This window comes from Ipomoea triloba, chromosome 8 (genome assembly GCF_003576645.1).
Source record: "Ipomoea triloba cultivar NCNSP0323 chromosome 8, ASM357664v1".
In the NCBI taxonomy this organism is placed as follows: Eukaryota; Viridiplantae; Streptophyta; class Magnoliopsida; order Solanales; family Convolvulaceae; genus Ipomoea; species Ipomoea triloba.
Window position 1 is genome coordinate 15975548 of NC_044923.1, and position 23876 is coordinate 15999423.

Here is a 23876-nt window from a genome sequence, read left to right on the forward strand (position 1 = left end):
CCATGCTAAAAATCGTGAGGTCAAATGATATAATCGTGACTTTTTAAAATGGGATGTAACGTGTTTGAACCCAGTACGATTTGTATGGATAATACAAAAAAAAAAAAAAAAGATTAGCACACCACCACATTTGGAAAGACACGCAAGCAACGACCTGTGTGTTTGTACTTTGTTGTTTGTACAGTCTAAGGAAAAAAGAAAAAAAAAAAATTGGACAGAAAAGACAGTCATTTTCTGAGGATAGGCCACGAGGGAAAGGCACCAAGAATAGGAATAGAAAGACTATGAACTTGGTTTATCACGCCTTCCTGACGACTATGTGGTTAGGTGGGTATGAGCTTCACAACGCAGCTCTATAATCAGCAGCCTTTCTTGACGATGTTCTATATAAGAATAAGGTGGAAGTTGAGTGGGAGAGCAGCGAGACACAGAGAAAGATAGATAAAGAGAGGAGAGAGAGAGAGAGATAGAACTTCTTGAGAGAGACTTGGGGGAATAATTCTTATACAGAGATGGAAAGGGTTGCTACTAGCTCCAACTCTGATCTGATGTTACACTTGGCTATTGACATTGGAGGTAATTTTGAATCTTCAAAGGTCGCACCTTTTTTGTTTGATTGATCGATTGAATTATACGACACTCATCTCTACTATCTTTTACTAGTTTTCTGTTTTTCTTATTCTTCTCCACCGTGGGTCAAACCTTTTTTTTTTTGTTCTTTGAGGGAAAAAAAGTGATCTTTCTTGTTCTTCTGTCTTTTCTTATGCCCTGACCTTCTGGGTGCTTCGAATTTTGAGTTTAGCTTTGAAGGGGTGGGGGTGGGGGTTTGGGGGGTCCCCTACACAGAAGAAGCGATCCCCTTTCTTAAAATTTGTGTGCTTTGTTGTGAGATTCCTAAAATGAGTTGTGTGTGTGTTCTGGGAATCTTGCTGAATAACAGTAGAGTTGGCCTTGTTTATTCATTTGGTTATTTTGCTAATCAAAAAGCAATAGAGCTAAAGAGGAGAGGAGAGGACTTTTGATTTGAGAATTCATTTTGAGTTAACTTTTTGTGTTTCACTCAATCAAGTAATTGATTACTCATTTTTTATGACACTTGCATTATTATTTCCCACCCAAGAACCCTTGTTTTTTGCAGGCTCTCTCATTAAGTTGGTGTACTTCTCAAGTAACAGCAGTTGCACTTTAGATGATAATGGAATGAGGGTAATAAAAGAAAAGCAAAAAGACTCCAATGGTGATGTGAACTACGACTTTCTACATGGCAGGCTTCAGTTTGTGAAGTTCGAAACAGCCAAGATTGATGAATGTATAAAATTTCTCTCGTCAAGGCAGCTTAACTGCAATGGTACGTGTCCTTGGTAGAGTATTCCTCGATATAACATTGGTATATTACTTGAGCTAGTCTAAGCTTGAGAACAATGTGGGGGTGATAAATGGATTTTGTTTGTGTGAATTTAGTGCTCATTCAATCCTAGTTATTTGTTTGTAATATAACTACATTTGAATTAATTGAGCATCACGGGGTGCCAAACTATTGATGTGCTGTAGAAAAAAGAAGCCCTCTAGGGCATTGTATTATATTGGTTGGAAACTATTGATAGATTTAGCATACTCATCAAAGGCTGCTTTATATCACAAAAGAGTATTCTAAACCATGCCTTAAAAAGGATGGTAGCAAAACTTATTGTTAAGATGTGACTCGAGAAATGAATGGTCTCAGATGAATAGCTGAGACTTCTGTAATGTTCCATTAAATATGCCCATCTTCTAGCTCACTATTAGCAATAAGAAGTAAAATTTTTTCCATTGGATCATGATGCCATTTAGAATACACACACAAAAAGTTGTAATATATTTTAAAACTCAAAAGGTGAGCTTTCTACTAGGAGAGATTATGCTTTTTTACTTTGAGAAATTCAATGCAGTTTCTATGATTTCTATTGTTTTTAGTATGTTTAATTTTGCAAGATTTTTCAAGTTTAGTTCATTTGTTTTATTTTGTTTTTGGACAAGTGAGGTTAGTGTTTAAAACTTAAGGCAATTACAGGTGGTAGATTTCCAGAGGCTCTTGCCGGAAACAAGAACATCATTAAGGTAAGAGATTAATGGGCATTATCTTCCTATTTTGTTTTTGTAAGGAGAAAGGTTTGTGTCTTTTAGATAGAGTGAAAATTGTGTTACAAAAAATAAGGGTGCTCTGGCCATTGATTTTGTTGGGCGGAGGCCGGTGAAGGCCAAGTCCAACACCAGGTGGCTAGGGGATTGTTGGGCAGAGGCCTGAAGGGCCAAGTCCAGCACCGTGCCTCTAAAAAATGTGGTGGTATAAGGAAATAAAGTTACGCCTTCGCTACGAGCTATAGCTTTTGGCATTGGTAAACGTTTAATCTTAACAGATTTAACGCTCTTTGGTTATTCTCAAAGGATTAGCTATATGGTTTGGGCTTTAAGGGCGAGATCATAATTTTAACCCGAATGTGACCCTCATTTAACTTATTGATTCAAAAGGAGAATTTTTGTTTTCTTGATTTTATTTCTCCGAATCTAGGATAAAATATTGTGGTGGTTGTCAAATTTTAGGACCGACGGCCAACTGCATCACCTATTAATTATTAGTTTTGGTTGTGAAGGCGACAGGTGGTGGTGCGTTCAAGTTTGCTAATTTATTCAAAGAAAAGCTTGGAATTACTCTGGACAAGGTAGATGAGATGGATTGTCTTGTTGCAGGAGCAAATTTTCTGCTTAAGGTGGGACTTTTGTCTTGGTCAGTATTCCTATTTTTTGTTTGTTTTCCCATCCCCCCGTTAGAATTGAAGCATCCAAGTCTAATGTTATTTTCTTCTAAAATCCCGACTCTCGACTCTCGGTTCTAAAATCTCGACTCTCGACATTTTCTGATTCTCGTTCCCAGCATGGAATTTGGGGTGGGTTTTTTGTGTTTTATAGTTACCGCTTACCACTTGACCGATGGTTACATGAGAAAGAAAACTACTTATTTTCGGGTTAGTATAGATCTTGGAAAATCACAATTTATTTATTTAAAATGTGAAATCTGTGGTGTTCTACTTATCAAAGAAATATAAAATATTTGGTATGCAAGACTTCTCTATAGCTTAAATTATTGTTCTTTAATTTCGTGTTTTCATTCTCTATTTAATTACCTTCCCTTCTTCTGTGCATGTGATGTTTCAATATCTACCTATCAAAGAACATAGTATGACAATCATTTCAATTCCACTGTCTAGGTTTTCTAAGCATTACCTTAATTGTTTTTGACCAGGCGGTCCAGCATGAAGCTTTTACACACATAAATGGTCAGAAGGAATATGTGCAAATTGCTCACAGTGATTTATACCCTTATCTTCTTGTCAATATTGGATCTGGTGTTAGCATGATAAAGGTAAACTAACGCTTATCCCCCCCCCCCCCCCCCCCCCCCCCNAAAAATAAGGGTGCTCTGGCCATTGATTTTGTTGGGCGGAGGCCGGTGAAGGCCAAGTCCAACACCAGGTGGCTAGGGGATTGTTGGGCAGAGGCCTGAAGGGCCAAGTCCAGCACCGTGCCTCTAAAAAATGTGGTGGTATAAGGAAATAAAGTTACGCCTTCGCTACGAGCTATAGCTTTTGGCATTGGTAAACGTTTAATCTTAACAGATTTAACGCTCTTTGGTTATTCTCAAAGGATTAGCTATATGGTTTGGGCTTTAAGGGCGAGATCATAATTTTAACCCGAATGTGACCCTCATTTAACTTATTGATTCAAAAGGAGAATTTTTGTTTTCTTGATTTTATTTCTCCGAATCTAGGATAAAATATTGTGGTGGTTGTCAAATTTTAGGACCGACGGCCAACTGCATCACCTATTAATTATTAGTTTTGGTTGTGAAGGCGACAGGTGGTGGTGCGTTCAAGTTTGCTAATTTATTCAAAGAAAAGCTTGGAATTACTCTGGACAAGGTAGATGAGATGGATTGTCTTGTTGCAGGAGCAAATTTTCTGCTTAAGGTGGGACTTTTGTCTTGGTCAGTATTCCTATTTTTTGTTTGTTTTCCCATCCCCCCGTTAGAATTGAAGCATCCAAGTCTAATGTTATTTTCTTCTAAAATCCCGACTCTCGACTCTCGGTTCTAAAATCTCGACTCTCGACATTTTCTGATTCTCGTTCCCAGCATGGAATTTGGGGTGGGTTTTTTGTGTTTTATAGTTACCGCTTACCACTTGACCGATGGTTACATGAGAAAGAAAACTACTTATTTTCGGGTTAGTATAGATCTTGGAAAATCACAATTTATTTATTTAAAATGTGAAATCTGTGGTGTTCTACTTATCAAAGAAATATAAAATATTTGGTATGCAAGACTTCTCTATAGCTTAAATTATTGTTCTTTAATTTCGTGTTTTCATTCTCTATTTAATTACCTTCCCTTCTTCTGTGCATGTGATGTTTCAATATCTACCTATCAAAGAACATAGTATGACAATCATTTCAATTCCACTGTCTAGGTTTTCTAAGCATTACCTTAATTGTTTTTGACCAGGCGGTCCAGCATGAAGCTTTTACACACATAAATGGTCAGAAGGAATATGTGCAAATTGCTCACAGTGATTTATACCCTTATCTTCTTGTCAATATTGGATCTGGTGTTAGCATGATAAAGGTAAACTAACGCTTATCCCCCCCCCCCCCAACCCCCCCTGCTTAGGGTAAAGATTGAGTGGGAATATAGAGTAGTTTTCTATACCAACAGAGTGCGAATAGAGATGTCGGTTCCCGCATAGGCTTAACTCACTGGTTTAGGTAGGCAGTATTTAAGAGAAGAGACCAAGGTTCGAAACTCGACAGTGACAGTGTGGGGATTATGTCCAAAGTGGACAGATCCCTTCTGTGCACCGGCACACATTTGGCTCAACTCCCAAATACTCTATCGGGCCCTTGGGATTGGGGATTCAAGCTTTTGGGAGAAGAAAAGTGCGAATAGAGATGTTATTGGGATAGAGAAACAAGAACCAGAACACATTTTCGTGTAATTCGTTTCAGAATTTCATCCTTGCATACCCGTATTTTTGGGAATTACATTTAATTTCTTGCATTTAGGTGGATGGGGACAACAAGTTCGAGCGAGTAAGCGGGACTAGTGTTGGAGGCGGCACCTTCTGGGGCTTGGGGAAGCTTTTGACACAGTGCAAGAGGTAAGCCTTTGTTCACACAGTTTTCAGCTTCGTAAAATTTATTTCTAATCGAAAATTAGTTTATTTTTTGCTCAGTTTTGATGAGTTACTGGCAATGAGTCATGGAGGAAATAACAAGGCTGTAGACATGCTTGTGGGAGACATTTACGGTGGAACGGATTATTCAAAGGTAAATTCGAGGCTCGATTCTTTTGTTTTTGGCATTAGGTAATATTGGTAAGCTTTATTTTCTATATCAGAACAAATTGCTTAATTAGGATTTGAGCAACAGTCTCTTATCAGTTTTGTACTTAAAGGAGTTACTCGTAATTTGTATACTGAATTGCTGATTTCTGTATATATTTTGAGGACAGTAACGATACTCGATTCTTCCATTCAAGGATATGATTGATTGATATTGATTTGTACTTAGGGACCCTTTAGTTCACTCATAGTTTTAGTGATTTTAATTGAACATTTTGCAGGTTTTAGTGAGTAATTTGTTGGTTTTTGAGTAAAATGATGACTCGTCAATTTGTCTTGCTATTACTGCTTTGGAACACCGATGTAATATAAACTCCAATATGGACTGACAAAAAGTTATTGATTCTGTTTTGCTCGAACTTGATGACAGATTGGACTTACATCAACAGCCATCGCTTCTAGCTTTGGAAAGGCAATCTCAGACAACAAAGAGCTTGATGAGTACAGAACTGAAGATATTTCCCGGTCATTGTTACGAATGATCTCCAACAACATTGCACAGGTCGGTGATACACCCCTGCACGATATCTTATCATCGATAACCTTCTTCTCTTTGAGTTCAGTCTATACTTAAAAGGCTAGAGCTTCTGATACGATCCCACATCGGCTCCACAAGAGATTGTGGAGTGGTACTTAAGTTGGGAAAAGGCTATAAGCCTATAATGATTATTCTTCGGGAGCCCTAGAGGAGGGGCTACCCGCTTTTTTGGTGCAATCCTCCTGGGGGAGGGCCGGCCTAGCGGAGGGGGTGACCTGGGGAAAGGGCTAAAATTATTATTCTCTTTTTTTGTGTCTCATATTTGTACCCGGTTGATTTTTGGCCTAGCGGAGGGGGCGACCTGGGAAATGGCTAAAATAATTATTCTCATTTTTGTGTCTCATATTTGAACTCGGTTGATTTTTTACTTTCTGCAGATCGCTTACTTGAATGCATTACGTTTTGGACTCAAGCGAATATTTTTTGGAGGATTTTTCATTCGGGGTCATGCTTACACAATGGACACTATTTCTGTGGGAGTCGACTTTTGGTAATTCTCAATTCCAGACTCTCATTGTCATTGCCTGTTTTACCCAATTGAACATCTATCATGCCATACCTTTAAATCACCTTCACGCACACACACACACACAATCTCATTCCCCGCAAAGGCATAAAATGTTGATGATTCTTACTTATTGTTATACAATTATAACGCAGGTCGAAGGGCGAGGCAAAGGCGTTGTTTTTGAGGCACGAAGGATTTCTGGGCGCATTAGGTGCTCTGATGAACTACAAACAGGACGATCTCGGTGACTTGTTATCCCATCGGTTCGTGCAACAACAACTTCCAACGAGCTCAGGTGGCGCCGTAGAAGATTTATTTCACAGCTCAACGCTTGTGAGTGTTAGTGAAAATTGATCCCAGAGTGCAGGTTGGAGTAGGAAATCATACATAGACCAGTTTTATACCTCATAGGATCTGTTTGATTATTAAGGTGGTCTGTATGGCTAGCTTGCTTCATGAATTATTTGAAAGATGAATATTTAGTTCAAATATAGTACATGGAATAGGTAATATTTACATAACTTTGTCGAATATGTAGCAAAGTTACATTGATTGATTTTTTTTGGGGGAGACAATAGTTATACCATGGACCCGAGTTCACATTATAAGGTGGATTCGTCCAATTTAAATAATGAATGTTCACAATTTAAATTGTGAACATTCAATATTTAAATTGTGAACATTTAGTATATAAATTGTGAACAATTAGTATGTAAATTATGTATTTGGACTCGTGTCCACTTTGTATGGCGGACCCGTGTTCATAGAATAATTTGCCTAGTGGGGCTGTGTGGGGAGTCTAGTCAACGGCAAATTATTGCATGGACCATGGTCCACACAGCTGTGTGGACCAAAAATAAAAAGTACATTAATGTACCTTCAGTACAAAAATAATGTACCTTCAGTGCAAAAATAATGTACTTTTTATTTTTGGTCCACACAACTGTGTGGACCATGGTCCATGCAATAATGATCGCTAGTCAACATCATAATTTGAGGTTTATCATTTGTTTCCATTCTTAAATCATTTAAATAATATAAAATAAAGGAATGAGTCAATTAGTCATTGAATAAAATGTGAAATGTAATTTCACCATTCAACTAAAAAAGATTATATATTTTATAAATGAATTTGGAGAGTTTGGTTAAGTGGAAGGGGCTTATCTATCCTTAATCAAAGGTTAAGGATTTGATCCTTGGCTTTGGGTATTGAGCAATTTTAAAATTTCTCGGTTAGCTGTTCCACCCAATAGAGGTGACTATAATTCAACGAGTAAGGGAATTAGTCATTGTGTTCGACGGTGGAAACTCAAAAAAAAAAAAGAGAGATTACAATTAGATATGTTATACGGTGGCCAAAGACCTTGTGGTCTAGTGGCATCCGGTGTCTCGGTTAACACTCCCACATGGATGATGGGAGTGGGTTGAGAAAGATCTTAAATCTGTCACGTTCGGGTCGGGTCGGTTCAAGATGCAAATGTAACACGACATGCGAAAAAACTTGTGTGAGACCGTCTCACCATGAGACGAGCCGGGTCGGGTCGGTTCAAGATGCAAATGTAACACTTATATGCTCAAACGTAATACTAATCAGGAATACAATTTTTGTTATTTATTAGGGTAAATGTAATGCACAAATGTCATACTTATATGCTCAAATGTAATACTAATCAGGAATACAATTTTTGTTATTTATTAGGGTAAATGTAATACTTTTAAGGGAAAATACAATACTTTTACATTTCGATTTAAAAGTATTACATTTTTCCTTAAAAGTATTATATTTGCCCTTATAAGTGAGAGACACTTGTCAACATTACTTATTATGAAAAATGTATTACTTGTTCTCTTATAAGTAACAAAAATTGTATTTTTGATTAGTGTTATATTTGAGCATATAAGTATGAGATTTGCACATATAAGTATGACATTTGCATGGTGCTTTGACCCGACCCGACCCGTCTCACGAATAAGGATCCGTGAGACGGTCTCACACAAGTGTAACCCCTCCACCCTCCTTCGACCTTTGGCTCTATCTCTTCTGTCTCTTCTGAGTTTCTCTTCCTCCCATCTCCTTCAATTCGCTTCTTCGTACCAATTCCCCTAACAATCATGAAAGTAATGAAACAAATCCTTTCCACCAGCATTCTTCTCATCATCTTCCTCGTCAGTAATGAGAACTAAAACGGGACGTTGAGATAATGGCACTGACGGAAATTATTTTAGCGTCAAGGCAGAGGTGGATGGTGTTGAGAATTGCATTTGCCATTGGCGCTGTGAAATGAAGCTCGTATATGGCTGGTATATTGGGGGCCAGGACAGAAACCACATCATTTTTCTTGATCCCTAGACTTGAGTATTAGATTTATGCTATAAAGTATTATGTTTAATGGTTAAATATTAATATATCTACTTGCAGACTGTGAATAATATTTTTGCTATGAAGTATTATATTTGTGTTCTAAAGTATTATGTTTAATGTTTAAGTATTGATTTTATTCACCTGCAGACTAAGTATTAGATTTGTGCTATAAAGTATTATGTTTAATGCTTAAAGTATTGATTATACTGCTTGTAGACTATGTATTATATTTATGCTATGAAGTATTAGATTTGTGTTATAAAGTATTATATTTTATCTACTTGTAGACTGGGTATTTGATATGCGCTATAAAGCATTATGTTTAATCCTTAATGTATTGATTATATGTACCTGCAGACTGAGTATTATGCTTGTGTTATAAAGTATTATGTTTAATGCTTAAAGTATTGATTATATAAAGTTTTATGCTTAATCCTTAATGTAATGATTATATATACTGCAGACTAAGTATTATGTTTGTGCTATAAAGTATTATGTTTATACTTAAAGTATTGATTATATATTTATGATTTGAAGTATTACATTTATGCGTTAAAGTATTATGTTTAATGCTTAAAGTATTAAATATATCTACCTGCAGACTAAGTATTATGTTTGTGATGTGGAGTATTAGATTTGTGCGCGCTATAAAGTATTAGGTTTAATGCCTTTAAGTATTGATTATATTACCTATAGACTGTGTATTATATTTGTGTTATGAAGTGTTAGATTTATGCTATAAAGTATTATGCTTAAACTATTAATTATATCTACTTGTATACTGAGTATTAGATTTGTGCTATAATGTATTATGGTTAAAGCTTAAAGTATTGATTGTATCTACATGTAGATGGAGTATTATATTTGTGCTATGTAGTATAAGTTTTTTATTATAAATTATTATGTTTAAAGTTTAAAGCATCGATTATATCTACCTGTAGATGAAGTATTATGTTTGTGCTATGAAATATTATGTTTAATGTTTAAAGTATTGATTATATATTTGTGATTTGAAGTATTACATTTGTGCTATAAAGTATTATGTTTATGCTTAAAGTATTTATTATACCTACCTACAGACTGATTATTATGTTTGTGCTATGAAGTATTAGATTTGTGATATAAAGTATTACACTTATATGTGTGTCTATAAATATTTGGTGTGATTTACACATTAACAAGAGTTTGATAATGATCTGTTTATTGTCTCATTGATAGTAAAGGGAGGTAAAATAAATTCTCTACAAAAACCAGTTGTTTGCCTGGTGGTTCACGCTAAGCATACAAGTCCATACTCAGTTCATGTCAATTCACTCTTGGTGAAAGCTTCTAAAATTCTTAGAAGTGAGTTGTAGAGTTTTGATGAGACTCACGATAGGCAAGCTCATTTTTTCCCGCAGCCACCCGCAGTCATATTTGCAAATAAGCATGTTGATTGCATGCAGCTTCAACTTATCATCAAATGGGAGAAACAATCGTGTGGGAGAGAGAGAGAAACTAACAAAGCGTGAGATTCTTGCTTGAGCTTGACCCATATAATAGAGGTATAAGTATAAAATAATGCAGATAAAGATAAAGAAAATATGAGTTAATCGAGTTGGTAAGGCATGCTAGCTTTACCTACATTTATTATCCTTCATGTGTGATTTATAACGTTTTTTATATTCGAATCATTACCTACATTTATTACCCTTCATGTGTGATTTATAGCGTGTTTTATATTCGAATCATTTTATCAAAGTAATTATGTTTCATATTTTGTTTTGATTATTTTTATAAAGGTTTGATTTATTTTATTTTGCGTCCATATTCATCAATATTTATAGCTATGCTTCCTAAGTGTTTTGTTTATAAGTGTCTTGTTTATTTATTTTTAAACTATCTCTGTTTTAATATCTGCCCCATTGAAAAAAAAATTATGTGTTCGCCCTCGATTCAAATGAACATTAATCAATAACAAAGGAAATTATCAAGGCCAAAGACCTTGTGGTTTGGTCTAGTGGCACCCGGTGTCCCGATTTACACTCTCACAATGCTTCAGTAGGTTGAGAAAGTAGCTATGAACAGATACTCTGAGGCTGTTGACTGGGATGTCCCACATTCTCCCTTAAGAAAAATAAATAAAATAAGTATAACTAACAACTAATGGTATTGAGTTCCACCATAATATAGTTAACACTACTATTATTATTATTATTATTATTATTATTATTATTATTATTATTACTTTTTTTTTTAGTTCATAATATTCTAAAACCGACGTCTATATGCCATCAAACTTGAAGTAATGTTAGTTGCAAATAGTTGCAATCTCTTAAACTCTCATTTCCTCATCACCTTATGCTAAACTAGTATAACGTACATCTTCAAAAATTAAACATTATGAGGTATGAAATCAAGATATTCATCAACGATTCTAAAAGTTTGGTTACCAATTGTGCTTATTCTAATATATATATATATATTATATATATATATATATATATATATATTTATTTATTTATTTATTTCAATTTGTAATGTGCATTATATTGCTATAGTTAGTTGGATAATAAAAATTTTATCCAAGAAAAAAACATTTCATTTCTCTATACAAATTTTTATTTCCAATCATATATATTCAAAATAAAAGAAAAAAAGAAAGAAGAAAAAAATAAAACTAAAATTAGTATGGGTGTACGTTTCTCGTTAAGCCGCCGTTAACGTTGGTGAAGAACCCAACAAGCTCCGGTCGGTAAGGAAGGTAGGATCGCCGTCGCTCTTCGTCCTTCGCCTTACTTCTCAAGTAACGCTCGTGAGCCAACGCCGTTACATTCTTATTATTCTTCTTTTTCTTCTGCTGCTGCTGCTGCGCCGCCGTTACGTTGTTAATTTCTCCGCCGTTGACTTTGACTCCGCCGCCGCCGATTTTCTTCTCCGCCGCGTTCAAAAACACAAACGCGTCCCTCCCGTCGCTGTTGCTCCGGTGGGCCAAATCCCTAAATCTCCAAAGCTTCGAAAACCCCGTCGAGTTGCTCTTCTTCGCCGCCGCCGACCACTCGCAGCAAGGCCCGGCGATGGCGTCGTCCCCTGAAGAAGACGCCGCCGCCGTTTCCACTAGATTCTCGTTCCTTGTCGCCGCGTAAACATGTTTGACCGGCGGCCTGTCGGTCAACAGAAGATCTGTGTTAAACAACGGAAAAACCAGACGGGTCTCTTCGGCGGCCATTTCAACCCCGTCGAAAACAAAAGAAAAGTCATCTTCATCTTCGTCCTCATAATCATTTTCTTCTTCTTCTTGATCATCAATCTTCACTTCATTATTATTATCGTCGACTTTTTCTTCATCGAAGTTGATCTGATTGGAGAAATCTTGAGCTAGAGAATCCATGGCGGCTTGAGATTTTGGTGTTTTGATAAAACAGTAAAACGTGTTATGTTACGTTGCAGAGTTGAAGATGGGAATGGGAATGGGATTTGGATTGAAAGAAACGAGGAGAGGGGCAAATGTGTATATATATTGCGTGGTTGGCCGTAGGGTCAAACTTTGATTTAGTATGTTATTATTACGTTGTACGCTTAGAAAGTTCGAATATGGAATAGTATTTATTTATTTTGGGAAGATTAATGCGTGTCTGCCTTGTTTGGGAAGGAACAAAACGAAATGACACAGAAAATGGAGGAGTTAGAGATTTAGAGAGTTTAAAAATAGAGTTAATTTTTTTTATTTTTTTTTTGAAAATCTACTTTTAATTTTTTTAAACATTATTATTTGGTCTTAGTATTATTGTGGCATGACGGTTTTTGTTCTTCGTAAACAAAATTGTTTAAATTATGTAAAATATAAGGACATTTAATTTTTCAATTATGATTTTTTAGAAAAAATGAAAATAAAAAATATAGCGAGTCAATCCACTTTGTATAAAAAACAAAAATATCATTGTATTTAACGACATTTCAACGATTTTGCTGAAAGAAGACAGAAATAGTCATGCCATAATAACATTAAGTAAAGTGTAATATAAATTTTTTTTTTAAAAAAAAAGAAAAAATAGAATTAACTCGTTAAAAATAAATAAAAAAAAATAAAAAGAAAAGACTAGAGGAGAAGAGTAGAATTATCTATTATTTGTCATAGATTAATTTATAGTTCCCACAATCCCACACGTATACATGAGAATAACATGGGCTATATTTATTTTGGTAGAACCAGACAAGATTTGCATAATAAAAGATGCAATAGTTGAATTATGTATAGTTTGTATAGGTTGGGTTTCCAACCGAGAGTCACAGAAATGTCATTAAGCTACAATTTACTTGAATTGGCTAATAGCTAAGGGTTATTTTAGGTATTAAGTAAAGTACAATATCTTTTTTTTTTTATAGATCTCAGAAAGGAATTATATTTTATCTAAAAAATATTATGAAGTACATATCGTACGTGATACAGTTTCTCATACAAAATTTAATTCTTTATTTTAAAATTATAAGCTTTTACCATTCGATTATAATATTTTGAGTAAATTAAAGTACTTTGTATTTTACTAAAAAAATGTATTTTGTATTTACCAACGAGAGTCACACTTGTGTGAGACCGTTTCACGGATCTTTATTCGTGAGACGGGTCGGGTCGGGTCAACGCACCATGCAAATGTCATACTTTTATGTGCAAATGTTATACTTATATGCTCAAATATAACACTAATCAAGAATACAATTTTTGTTACTTATAAAAGAAAAAGTAATACATTTTTCATAATAAATAATGTTGACAAGTGCTCCTTACTTATAAGGGCAAATATAATACTTTTGAGGAAAAATGTAATACTTTTAAATTGAAATGTAAAAGTATTGCATTTTCCTTTAAAAGTATTACATTTACCCTTATAAGTAACAAAAATTTTATTCCTGATTAGTATTACATTTGAGCATATAAGTATGACATTTGTGCATATAAGTGTTACATCTGCATCTTGTCCGACCCGACTCGAACCGTCTCATGGTGAGACGGTCTCACACAAGTTTTTGCCTACCAACGAACTACCATGTAATGTGATGGCATCCCTAATTATCATTCCAAATAGGTGGTCATAGGTTCGAACCCCGTGGTGGAGACTTAAATTCTTTAAGTTGAAAATATTGAGAAAGTATAAAAACATATATCCTACATTATAACGTTAATGCCAACATAAATTGAACCTAGAATTAGGTGTCTCCGGACTCCCTTCTCCCACCCTATCATCTTATATGTGTGTGTGTTTATATATACATATATAATATTAACTTGTATATAAAATCTAGAGTTAATTTCATTTTTTGTCCTAGATTCATAATTGACAATCCACTTTTAGTCATTTTTTATTATAACATTCTCATTTGGTCCTAGTATTATCGTGACTTGACCAATTTTAATTCTTCAGCAACAAAATTGTTGAAATATTGTTAAATATAAAGACATTTCAATCTTTTTTATACAAAGTATGTTGAATCGCTATATTTTTTATGTTTATTTTTTTTTGAAAACATTCATAATTGAAGATAAAAATCCTTATATTTAATGATATTTAAACTAATTTGTTGATAAAGGACCAAAAATGGTCATGCCACAATAATACTAGGATCAAAAGTGGATGTTCTAATAATAAGGGATTAAAAGTGGATTGTCGCCTATAAATCTAGGACAAAATATGAAATTAACTCTAAAATCTATATTTATGTATAAAGTACTAAATGTTTTGAGTAACTTAGTTGGTTGGAACTCTAAATTTGATGTTAAATAGCCTATGTCACGAGTTTGAATCTTATTAGCAGCACTTGCCTTTAACTTTTCTCTTTTATTTTACCTCTTTCATCTTTTCACAAGACAAAATAAATGTTTTTTAGTCTACTTTATACTTTATATAAACTCATTTAATTAACAAAAGAAATGTTATTTTAGTCTACTTTTTATAAACCATTTTTTTTAGTTCACTTTTTATAAACCATTTAATTAATGTAGTATACAAGTTTATATTATACTTCATTGTATTCGAATTAATTTAGAAAAACTTAAAAGTTGATCTAACTAAAATTAAAAAATATTTATGAATATAGTATCTTTTCTATTCAAATTATTTTATCTAATTGATTGTATTGTGTTTCATATTTTGTCATAATATTTTTATAACATTTCAAAGTATTTTAAAATTTCACATTTTCATCGTACTCAAGTATATATTTTTTACTCTGCCCCTAACTATTATATAGTCTATCAAAATAATTTTTTGTAATTTATAATATATTTTACATTTAAACTTTATTATGAGTGCTTGATTTTTATCATTTATTTCTAACATCATTTAAACTTTATCCCTATTAAGATAGAAGGGTGATTAATTAATGCTAAAAATTATTTGAGACATAAGGAAGTGGGAACGAAAACGTTTGGGCGTGTCAGCCGTTCACGCTGGGAAGGCTTCACAAAATTGACTTATTATATATTGGATCTTGACCATTGACATTCACATGATTCACCACTTCAATTTCCTTTTCCTATTCAGTTGTGCTCGTGCGTGGCAAGCTAAGTATACCCCATCTAGAAGAACACTTTTATTTTATTATTATTTTTTAATTTTATTTTAATATGTTGGTTAGAACTTAGCAGACAAAGAGAAAACGAGATAATCCAAAATTTCACTCTCAAAATTATATTACTGTTGTAATTGATTCCTTACCTCGGAGTGCTCCCCGATAAAACGGGTTAGATTAATAGTATAATTAAGAATGACAATGTGCCCCTCCCTGTTTCTAATGGGGACGGAAATAAAAAAAAAATAAAAATTCAAGGATCGAAAACGGGAATGGAGAATTTCACAAATTTCTCGTTGGGATGGACCGGCAGAATACCGCTCCCTGCCCTGCCCCGTCCCCAAATAATTATATATATATATATATAATACCGCTCCCTGCCCTGCTCGTCCCCAACTAATTATATATATATATATATAGAGGAAGGGACTCATGTACATTATATTCCTTAGGTGAGAAATAAGATGGAATTATAGCCATAGATCTAATTCAATCTAACGTAAGAAATTGCCTTCCAGATTTTAAAACATGTGCATCATTAAGGGTAGATTTGTAATTACCTCATTATTTTTCATAGTTACTTGTAGTGCATAATTTTAACTCGTGTAGTGCATATTTTTGTGCCTAGTAGTGCACATTTTTATACCTAACAATGCACGTTTTATGTCTTAGAGTTCATGCTATTAACCATCTAGGATGTTAGTTTTGTGCTCTGTGCATGTTTTTGTGTCATACAGAGCAAAAGTTTGTGCCTACCAGTACACATTCGTATGGTTAATCAAATAGAATTAAACAAAACACACTATTTTTTCATAAGTACTTGCAGTGCATAATTTTCAACCGTATAGTGCAAATATTTATGCCTAGTAGTGCACATTTTCTCAACTAACAATGCATGTTGTTCAGTCGTAGAGTTCAGGCTATCATCCATCTTTTAGGTTAGTTTTTTGCTTTGTAGTGCATGTTTTTGTGCCATACAGAGCAAAAGTTTGTGCCTACCAGTGCATATTCTTATGGTTAATCAAATAAAAATGCACAAATTACACTATTTTTTCATAAATACTTGCAGTGCATAATTTTCACGGAATAGTGGAAATATTTGTGCCTAGTAGTGCACATATTTTCACAACTAACAGTGCACGTTGTTCTGTCGTAGAGTTCAGGATATCATCCATCTTTTAGGTTAGTTTTATGCTCTGTAGTGCATGTTTTTGTGCCATAGAGAGCAAAAATTTGTGCCTATCAGTGCACATTGTTGTGGCTAATCAAATAAAATTGCTCAAAACACACTATTTTTTTCATAGATACTTGCAGTGCATATTTTTCAACCATATAGTACAAATTTTTGTGCCTAGTAGTGCACATTTTCTCAACTAACAGTACACATTGTTTAGTAGTAGAGTTTGGGCTATCATCCATCTTTTAGCTTAGTCTTATGCTCTGTAGTGCATGTTTTTTGTGCCATACAGAGCAAAAGTTTGTGCCTACCAGTGCACATTCTTGTGGCTAATCAAATAAAATTGCTCAAAACACACTATTTTTTCATAAATACTTGCAGTGCATATTTTTCAACCATATAGTGCAAATTTTTGTGCCTAGTAGTGCACATTTTCTCAACTGACAGTGCACGTTGTTCAGTCGTAGAATTCATCGACTTTACTTCGTCTTCTTCGCTGGAGAGTAGCTTGTTCAAGACGAAACACAAAAATGATAGACACTGTCAAAGCTTTGCCGTATCGTAGTCTTCGTTGAATTCGCCTGAAATTTGCTCGCTGAATTCATTGTCTTCGTCGCCTTCATCGAGTTCACTTCGCCTTCTTCGCCGGAGCGTATCTTGATCAAGATGTAACAGAGATATCTTCGCTGTAAATCTGTAGTGGATAAACTGGAGAAGCGGAAAAGATGGGTGAAAAATGCTAATAACAACTGTACCCTCAAACTTTAATCAACCTTACGTTCAATTAGTGCGAGAATTTAAAAATGCAATGGCTGAGATCATCTATCAAAATTAAATCCAATGGCCTATATTTCATCCTATTTCTCACCTAAGGAACTAATTTCACATGATCCCTTATATATATATATAGAGTCATTTCTATTTTTGGTCTTACTGTTATTGGGGCGCCATTGCCAATTTTAGTCCACTTCATTAATTTTTGTCACATTGCGGCCAGTCTTATTTAGCCATTGCTGCTTTTAGTCTACTATTAAAATTTTCGTCAAATAACCATCCAAAACAGGGGTATTTTCATATTTTCATGGTTTGATCATCTTGTTTACCCTTTGTAGAGGTTTTCCTTACAGATTTTCATCCAATGAAGAGGTCTGGCAAAACCCATGGCTTTGTAATGTGGCTCACATGGCTTTCGCCGAACCTCTTCAATGGATGAAACTGTGAAAGGAAAACCACTGCAAAGGGTTAAGGAGATGACCAAAGCATGAAAATACAAAAAATACCCCCATTTTGGACGTCAATTTGACGAAAATTTTAACGGTGGACTAAAAGTGGCAATGACTAAATAAGATTGGTCACAATGTGGCAAAAATTAATGAAATTGACTAAAATTGGCAATGCTCCAATAATAGTAGGACCAAAAATGAAAATGACTCTCTCTCTCTCTCTCTCTCTCTCTATATATATATATATATATATATATATATATATATATATATATATATATATATATTATTTTAAAATTTGAAACTAGAATTTATATTTTAAAAATTTTTTATTATTAAAATTTACATTTATTTAACATTTTGACTCCTAGTTGACAGGGAATGGGGAATTCCTGTCCCCCGCCTAATTCTCCATAGGGATAGGGAATATTTTCAATTCCTTGTCTAGGACGGGGACGGGGTCACGAGGACGGGGAGTATACTCCCCACCCCCGCCCCGGTCCGTTGCCATCCCTAAGTATAATGTAAGTTGAAAAGTAGAGAGATAAGGTGTAAAATCACATAATGTCCACAATTAATAATATTTATAACACCCTATTTTGGACATTATCTTACCATAATTATGTCTCATTAAAAACTCGCTAGAAAATTCTGTGGAAAAAATCTAGACGAAAAAAATTACAAGATATATGAGTAATTCAAATGTTGTTTCTGTTGCATCGTTAAAAACCTTACCATAAGAAAATTCTATGACAAAAAAGTTTTTTATTTAAAGAGAAAAAGAGTACAACCCTATATACCTTCGGGGCATAATCTTCATGATTTTGTAAAGAATTTTATTTATTTATTTTAAAGTCCTATACAAACAAAAATAAGGGGGGTGTATTCAATCACGACTTTCATGAACTTTTAAATACTTTTATCAACTTTAAAAGTTTGGTGGTATTCAATTTAGACTTTTATAAACTCTTTAAAAGTCTACCTGTATTCAATTCAAACTTTTCAAAACTCTTTAAAAGTATACATGTATTCGATTCAGACTTTTATAGAGTTATTAATAGTCTACTGGTATTCAAAAACTTACTGACTTTCACAAACTCTGTCAGAATAGGATTTCTATAGACTTTCTCTTCATTAATATAAATAGATGAAATCCAACCCTCCAACCCCAAACTTTTAATATAAATAGATGAAATCCAACCCTCCAACCCCAAACTTTTCAAATAAATAGATGAAATCCAACCCTCCAACCCCAAACTTTTCAACATTCTCTACAAAATCCAACCCTCCAACCCCAAACTTTTCAACATTCTCTACAAACTTTTTTTCCTCTATCTAAACTAAGCAAATTTTTCATCAATTTTACGGTACGTTTCAAATCTTTCATAAATACTTTTTTTTTCTTTTTTAATGTTCAAGCAAATTTTTTGTTGCCATCGCAACAAAATAATTGCTACGATCGCAGCAAGAATCTGCTGCTGTTCGCAGCAGATTTATGCGAACAACAGTAAGATAGCAAAAATATTTGCTGCAACCAGCAGCAAGTTGCCGCTGGTAGCATCAAATTTTTTAATTTATAATTTTTAAATTTTATTTAATTAATATGTTTATAATTTTATATAATTGTATGTTTATTAATTATTAATTTATATATATATAAACATTTTGATAATTATATTACTCAGCATTAGTTGTTTCATTAGTTCAAGAAATATTTTTATTGGTTATATTTATAAAAATTGATTATATTTTCTTTATGAATAATATACTCTATTTTTGTGACATCAGTATTTTTTTTTTTTTTTACAATGCACTAATTTATAGATAATATATTAATAGAAGTTATGGAATGTTTGTGAGGGTGTATTCAATTTAGAGTTTTAATGACTTTTGTAAACTTTTTAATATGAAAAAGGTTTTAAAAGTTTATAAATGTTTGTTCTATGGATATTTATAAACTCTTACAAAGTTTATAAAAGTTTAAAAAATTCTAGGAAAGTTTACAAAAACTCTACAAAAGTCAATTAAAATCCATCACTTTAAAAGTATTTAAAAGTTCATGAAAGTCGTGATTGAATACACCCCCAAAGTTTAATTTATATTGATAAAAAATTTAAACGGAGTAATAACGATTACCATTTTAAAATTTCATTTTATTCGCAAATTGTTATGAAGATTTAGTCATGTGGCCATTATCATTAGTAGTTAGTTAGTTTCCTACATTGTAGGAAAGTATATACTTTGTATCCTGTAACAGTTAATGCAGATGAATGAGTATTTTCTCCCCGTAACCTTTCTTGTGCACTCTTCTCTCTCTATCTGTATTCTAGTACAATCACGTAATACACATTACAAGCGACGATCACCGAAGATTTACAACTTAAGAAAGCTTTTACGCACAACACGTTATCAGCACGACGCTCTCAGTCAATCCTCGGTGAACGGTACGATTACCTTGAACCCCGATTTCTTCCCCCCCTACTCAATGTGAAACTATGTGCTATGCATGAGTATATTCTAGGAATATATAATGTTCTGTTTTATACTTTTATGGCATTGCAATTATATGGCTGTTTATACAGTACCTTATACATGATTAATTAATATATGCCCTTGGATTGTCCGATCCGATTATATACTGTGATATACTATGATGTGCCGTTGGATTTGTTCGACCTGATCGTTGCCTATACATTATCCGATCGTTGGCTTCATTACCTTGGTGAACAATCTCGGTGAACGACGGAGGAAACTATCGATTGCGTCCGAGACGTTTGGGTAGCGGCGAAGGAAGTTTTGTCATCTAGTCATTGCATGGCCGATCGGAGGGCTTAGATGGTGTTGGGGTTTTCCGAAGAACATCCCTAGTTGATCAGATTGTCGATAGGAGCTCTCCGAATTTTCCGAAGTCCGTTGCGCAACCGGCGATTCTCTAAGCGATTTTCCATCTCTACGACTGGTTTTTGTTGCAGGCGGCGATCAAGGGTGATCGCAGTCCGGCGGCGGTGTGTCCATCTCTGCAACAAATTAATCGTTCAGGTAGTGTGCGTTTGCGATGGAGCTTAATCACTGCGGCGATTGCGACGGCGTCTTCGTTTTTCTTAAAACAGAACGGCGACACCTGCTTCGCTTTGGCCCATCTTCTCCCTGCTTTGATCATTTTAACCTTTGGTGGATACTGATAGGTGACATGCACTAATGACACGTATAATATGCCTAATATAATCATTTATATTGTATATCTATATTCTGGTCAGGAAAATTATGTGGTTAATTGGGCATGAAAAGCTTTGATGATAATATTTGTTTGAGTTAATTCCACTTTTGGTCCTAGACTTATGGGGCGTTTAACACTTTTAGTCCTCCATAATAAAAATAGTCAGATTCTAGCCACGCTTTTTGGACGTCGGACACTTTTGGTCCTCCGTCAGGTGTGCTGTCTGTTGGCCGTGAAGTGGATGGGCAATTTCGTCTTTTCACGTGGTCTTCTTCCAATCCCTCTTTTATTCGTCCATTGCAGTGTGTTTCAACGAGAACAGAGCTTGAGACCCTAAGGGAGAGTGCTGCAACTGTACTTCTCAGAAACGTCTTCAACAACGAAATGGCAGGATCTAAGGTAGAGAGCTGCAACTGTTTGAGTTCTTCAACAACGAGAAATATGTACATGTATGGGGAATGGATTTCGATCGAAGTATGTGAATGTGGTGAAGAACTGATTTTGAGAACTTCATGGACAAATGATAACCCGAGTAGGAGGTATTGGGAATGCTCGAGATGTAAGGTTAGTATGAATTTTTATGGTTTTTGCAATGAGGGTTAATTTAAATATTGATTTGCATAATCGAAATGAATTTTTTTTTTCAAATTTGCAAATTTCAGGCTGGATCACGCACAAGATTTGTGAAGTGGCATGATCCTCCAATGTGCCCTAGATCAAAGAGGATTATACCTGGGTTATTGAAGAGAATTAACAAAAATGAAGAAGAGATTGCAATGTTAAAATTCAAACTTAGAAGTGTATCGAGTGGGGAAGTTGGTGAAATCAAAGATATGCAAGGTAGGAGCAAAAAATGTAGATACATGATGTTGGTTATTGTTGGTGGCTTGTTTGTACTCTTAATTGCTTATTTTACAAGTGTTTTAGCAAACAATGAGAGCCCAAGTAGTGTTATGGCCATAGGCAATTGACGGTGTGTATTTTGGTAGTGTTTGTAAGGTGCCTATTGTTTGTAAGGCATTTGGTATTTTGGTTGGCTTTGTAATGTTGTTTGACTATGTTTTGTAAGCCATTTGGCAGTGCTAATGCAATGGTAATATTGGTTTGAATTGTCAGTGTTAATGCAATGTAATAGTAATATTACCTTTTATTGGCAGTGCTAATGCAATGGTAATATTGGTTTGAATTGTCAGTGTTAATGCAATGTAATAGTAGTATTACCTTTTATTGGCAGTGTCATGCTACTAGTATTGGTTTGAATTGGTAGTGTCATGCCAATAAAAGAGGCCAAACAAACAAACACACAGAGCTGTTCACCAAGATAATAAGTCATTCTAATAAAGCCATTTGTACAATGGTTTGCTACCATAACAGTTTGCTCACAATTGTCTACCATAACATTTTTGTAGCAACAAAACAACATAGACAATGTCATGCTAATAAAACAGATCCTGAAAGTAGCAAAATAAGTAACCATAGTGTCAAACTAAAAAACCATAGTGTTGTAGGATACTAAGTAACCAAAAAAGGCATCCTGAAAGTAGCAAAATAACATTCCAGACTTGTGGCAAAATAAAACCATCCTTTAATTGTTCAATCAATGGTTAGAGGCTTGTCAGGTGTGTTGGTGAACATGGACTTCAGAGTTGTTTTGGATCTTGTCAACCTCACAGTAGCAGTACTGTTTTGCTTGTTCTTTGATTTTATGGGTAATTTAGACCTTCTGGGAGGAGGTTCACTTTCAGCTTGAGTGTTGTAGGGTGCCTGAGCAATGTTTTCTAGCTGACTGTTGGCAAATACACCTTCAGGCTGAGTGATAGAGATTTCTTCAGGTTGAGTGCCACCCGTTTGAGGCAAATTGTCAAATAGAGCTGCCACTTCTGATGCTTCATTCCAGAAGTCCACATTAGTTTCTTCCATCACTGTTGTAGAGGCTGATGGGGCAGAATCAGTAGGAGGCACAAGAGGCATAGGAGGTTGAGCTGGAGTTCTCTTCTTTGGTTCCTTTTTCTCTTGCCAGTCTAATAAAAACCAGAATGATCAATGTAATGTAATATATATAAGTGCATTTAAAATTTCATATCCATAAAAAAGAAGAATATTACCTGTTTTGCAGTTGGATTATCAGGGCATGTTCTAGAATTGTGGCCTGTTTTGTTGCATTTTCTGCAGTGCTTTACAAGCAAAGAAGGGTTTACATGGGTGCCATCTTTAGTGATCTCATCTTTGCCTCTCTTCCTCAATTTCCTTGGTCTTCCAGGTTTGGTTGTGTACAGTGGAGGCAAAAGTGGTTCCTTATTTGACTTGGGTCATTCATTTGGACCAGCTAGTGGGTTTATCCTTCCTCCATAAGTGTTCAAGTAGTTGCTAATGGAGTAACAAGGGTGTACATAATGATGCACTGGACCTTTACCATGTCTAATCCAAATGGCACACACAGCATGCTTACATGGTATCCCGGTTAAGTCCCACTTTCTACAACTACAAGTGCCCCTAAACAGATCCACAGTATGTTGTTCTATCCCCCCTAACCCTGACATGCACCTTATCTCAAATAAGTTCTCATCACTTTGGGCACCTAAGCAACCACTAGCAGCCTTCTCAACTAAAGATATTTTTTTCATGATTGTTGGACAAAATGGACCTTTCCATTTCTTAGCTTTCTGTTTATTATCAAAGAATTTTGCCATCAATAATTTCCTAATGGTTTCTACCCAAGCAATCAGTGGTTGTTCCCTTGCTTCTAAGATAAGGGCATTGAAACTCTCAGAAATGTTGTTCACTAAGGCATCACTTTTAGAAAAGGGAGTGAAATGTGACCTTGACCATTCTGACGGGTGTTTATCAGCCAGCCATTGAAAAGCATCTGGATC

The 23876-nt window shown here is 34.7% G+C and overlaps 2 protein-coding genes across 2 annotated transcripts; one reads left to right on the forward strand and one right to left on the reverse strand.

Annotated features, from left to right (window-relative positions):
- Positions 1-264: 264 nt before the first annotated feature.
- On the forward strand, positions 265-7059 carry LOC116027393 (pantothenate kinase 1). The gene is made up of 10 exons (XM_031268984.1): positions 265-576; positions 1139-1348; positions 2051-2097; positions 2631-2747; positions 3281-3400; positions 5095-5189; positions 5265-5358; positions 5803-5934; positions 6348-6460; positions 6631-7059. The coding sequence occupies exons 1-10, from the start codon at positions 513-515 to the stop codon at positions 6830-6832; spliced, it is 1194 nt and encodes a 397-aa protein (XP_031124844.1). The 5' UTR covers positions 265-512; the 3' UTR covers positions 6833-7059.
- A 4446-nt stretch (positions 7060-11505) lies between these two features.
- On the reverse strand, positions 11506-12210 carry LOC116027017 (protein SDA1 homolog). The gene has a single exon (XM_031268447.1). The coding sequence runs from the start codon at positions 12208-12210 to the stop codon at positions 11506-11508; it is 705 nt and encodes a 234-aa protein (XP_031124307.1).
- Positions 12211-23876: the final 11666 nt, after the last annotated feature.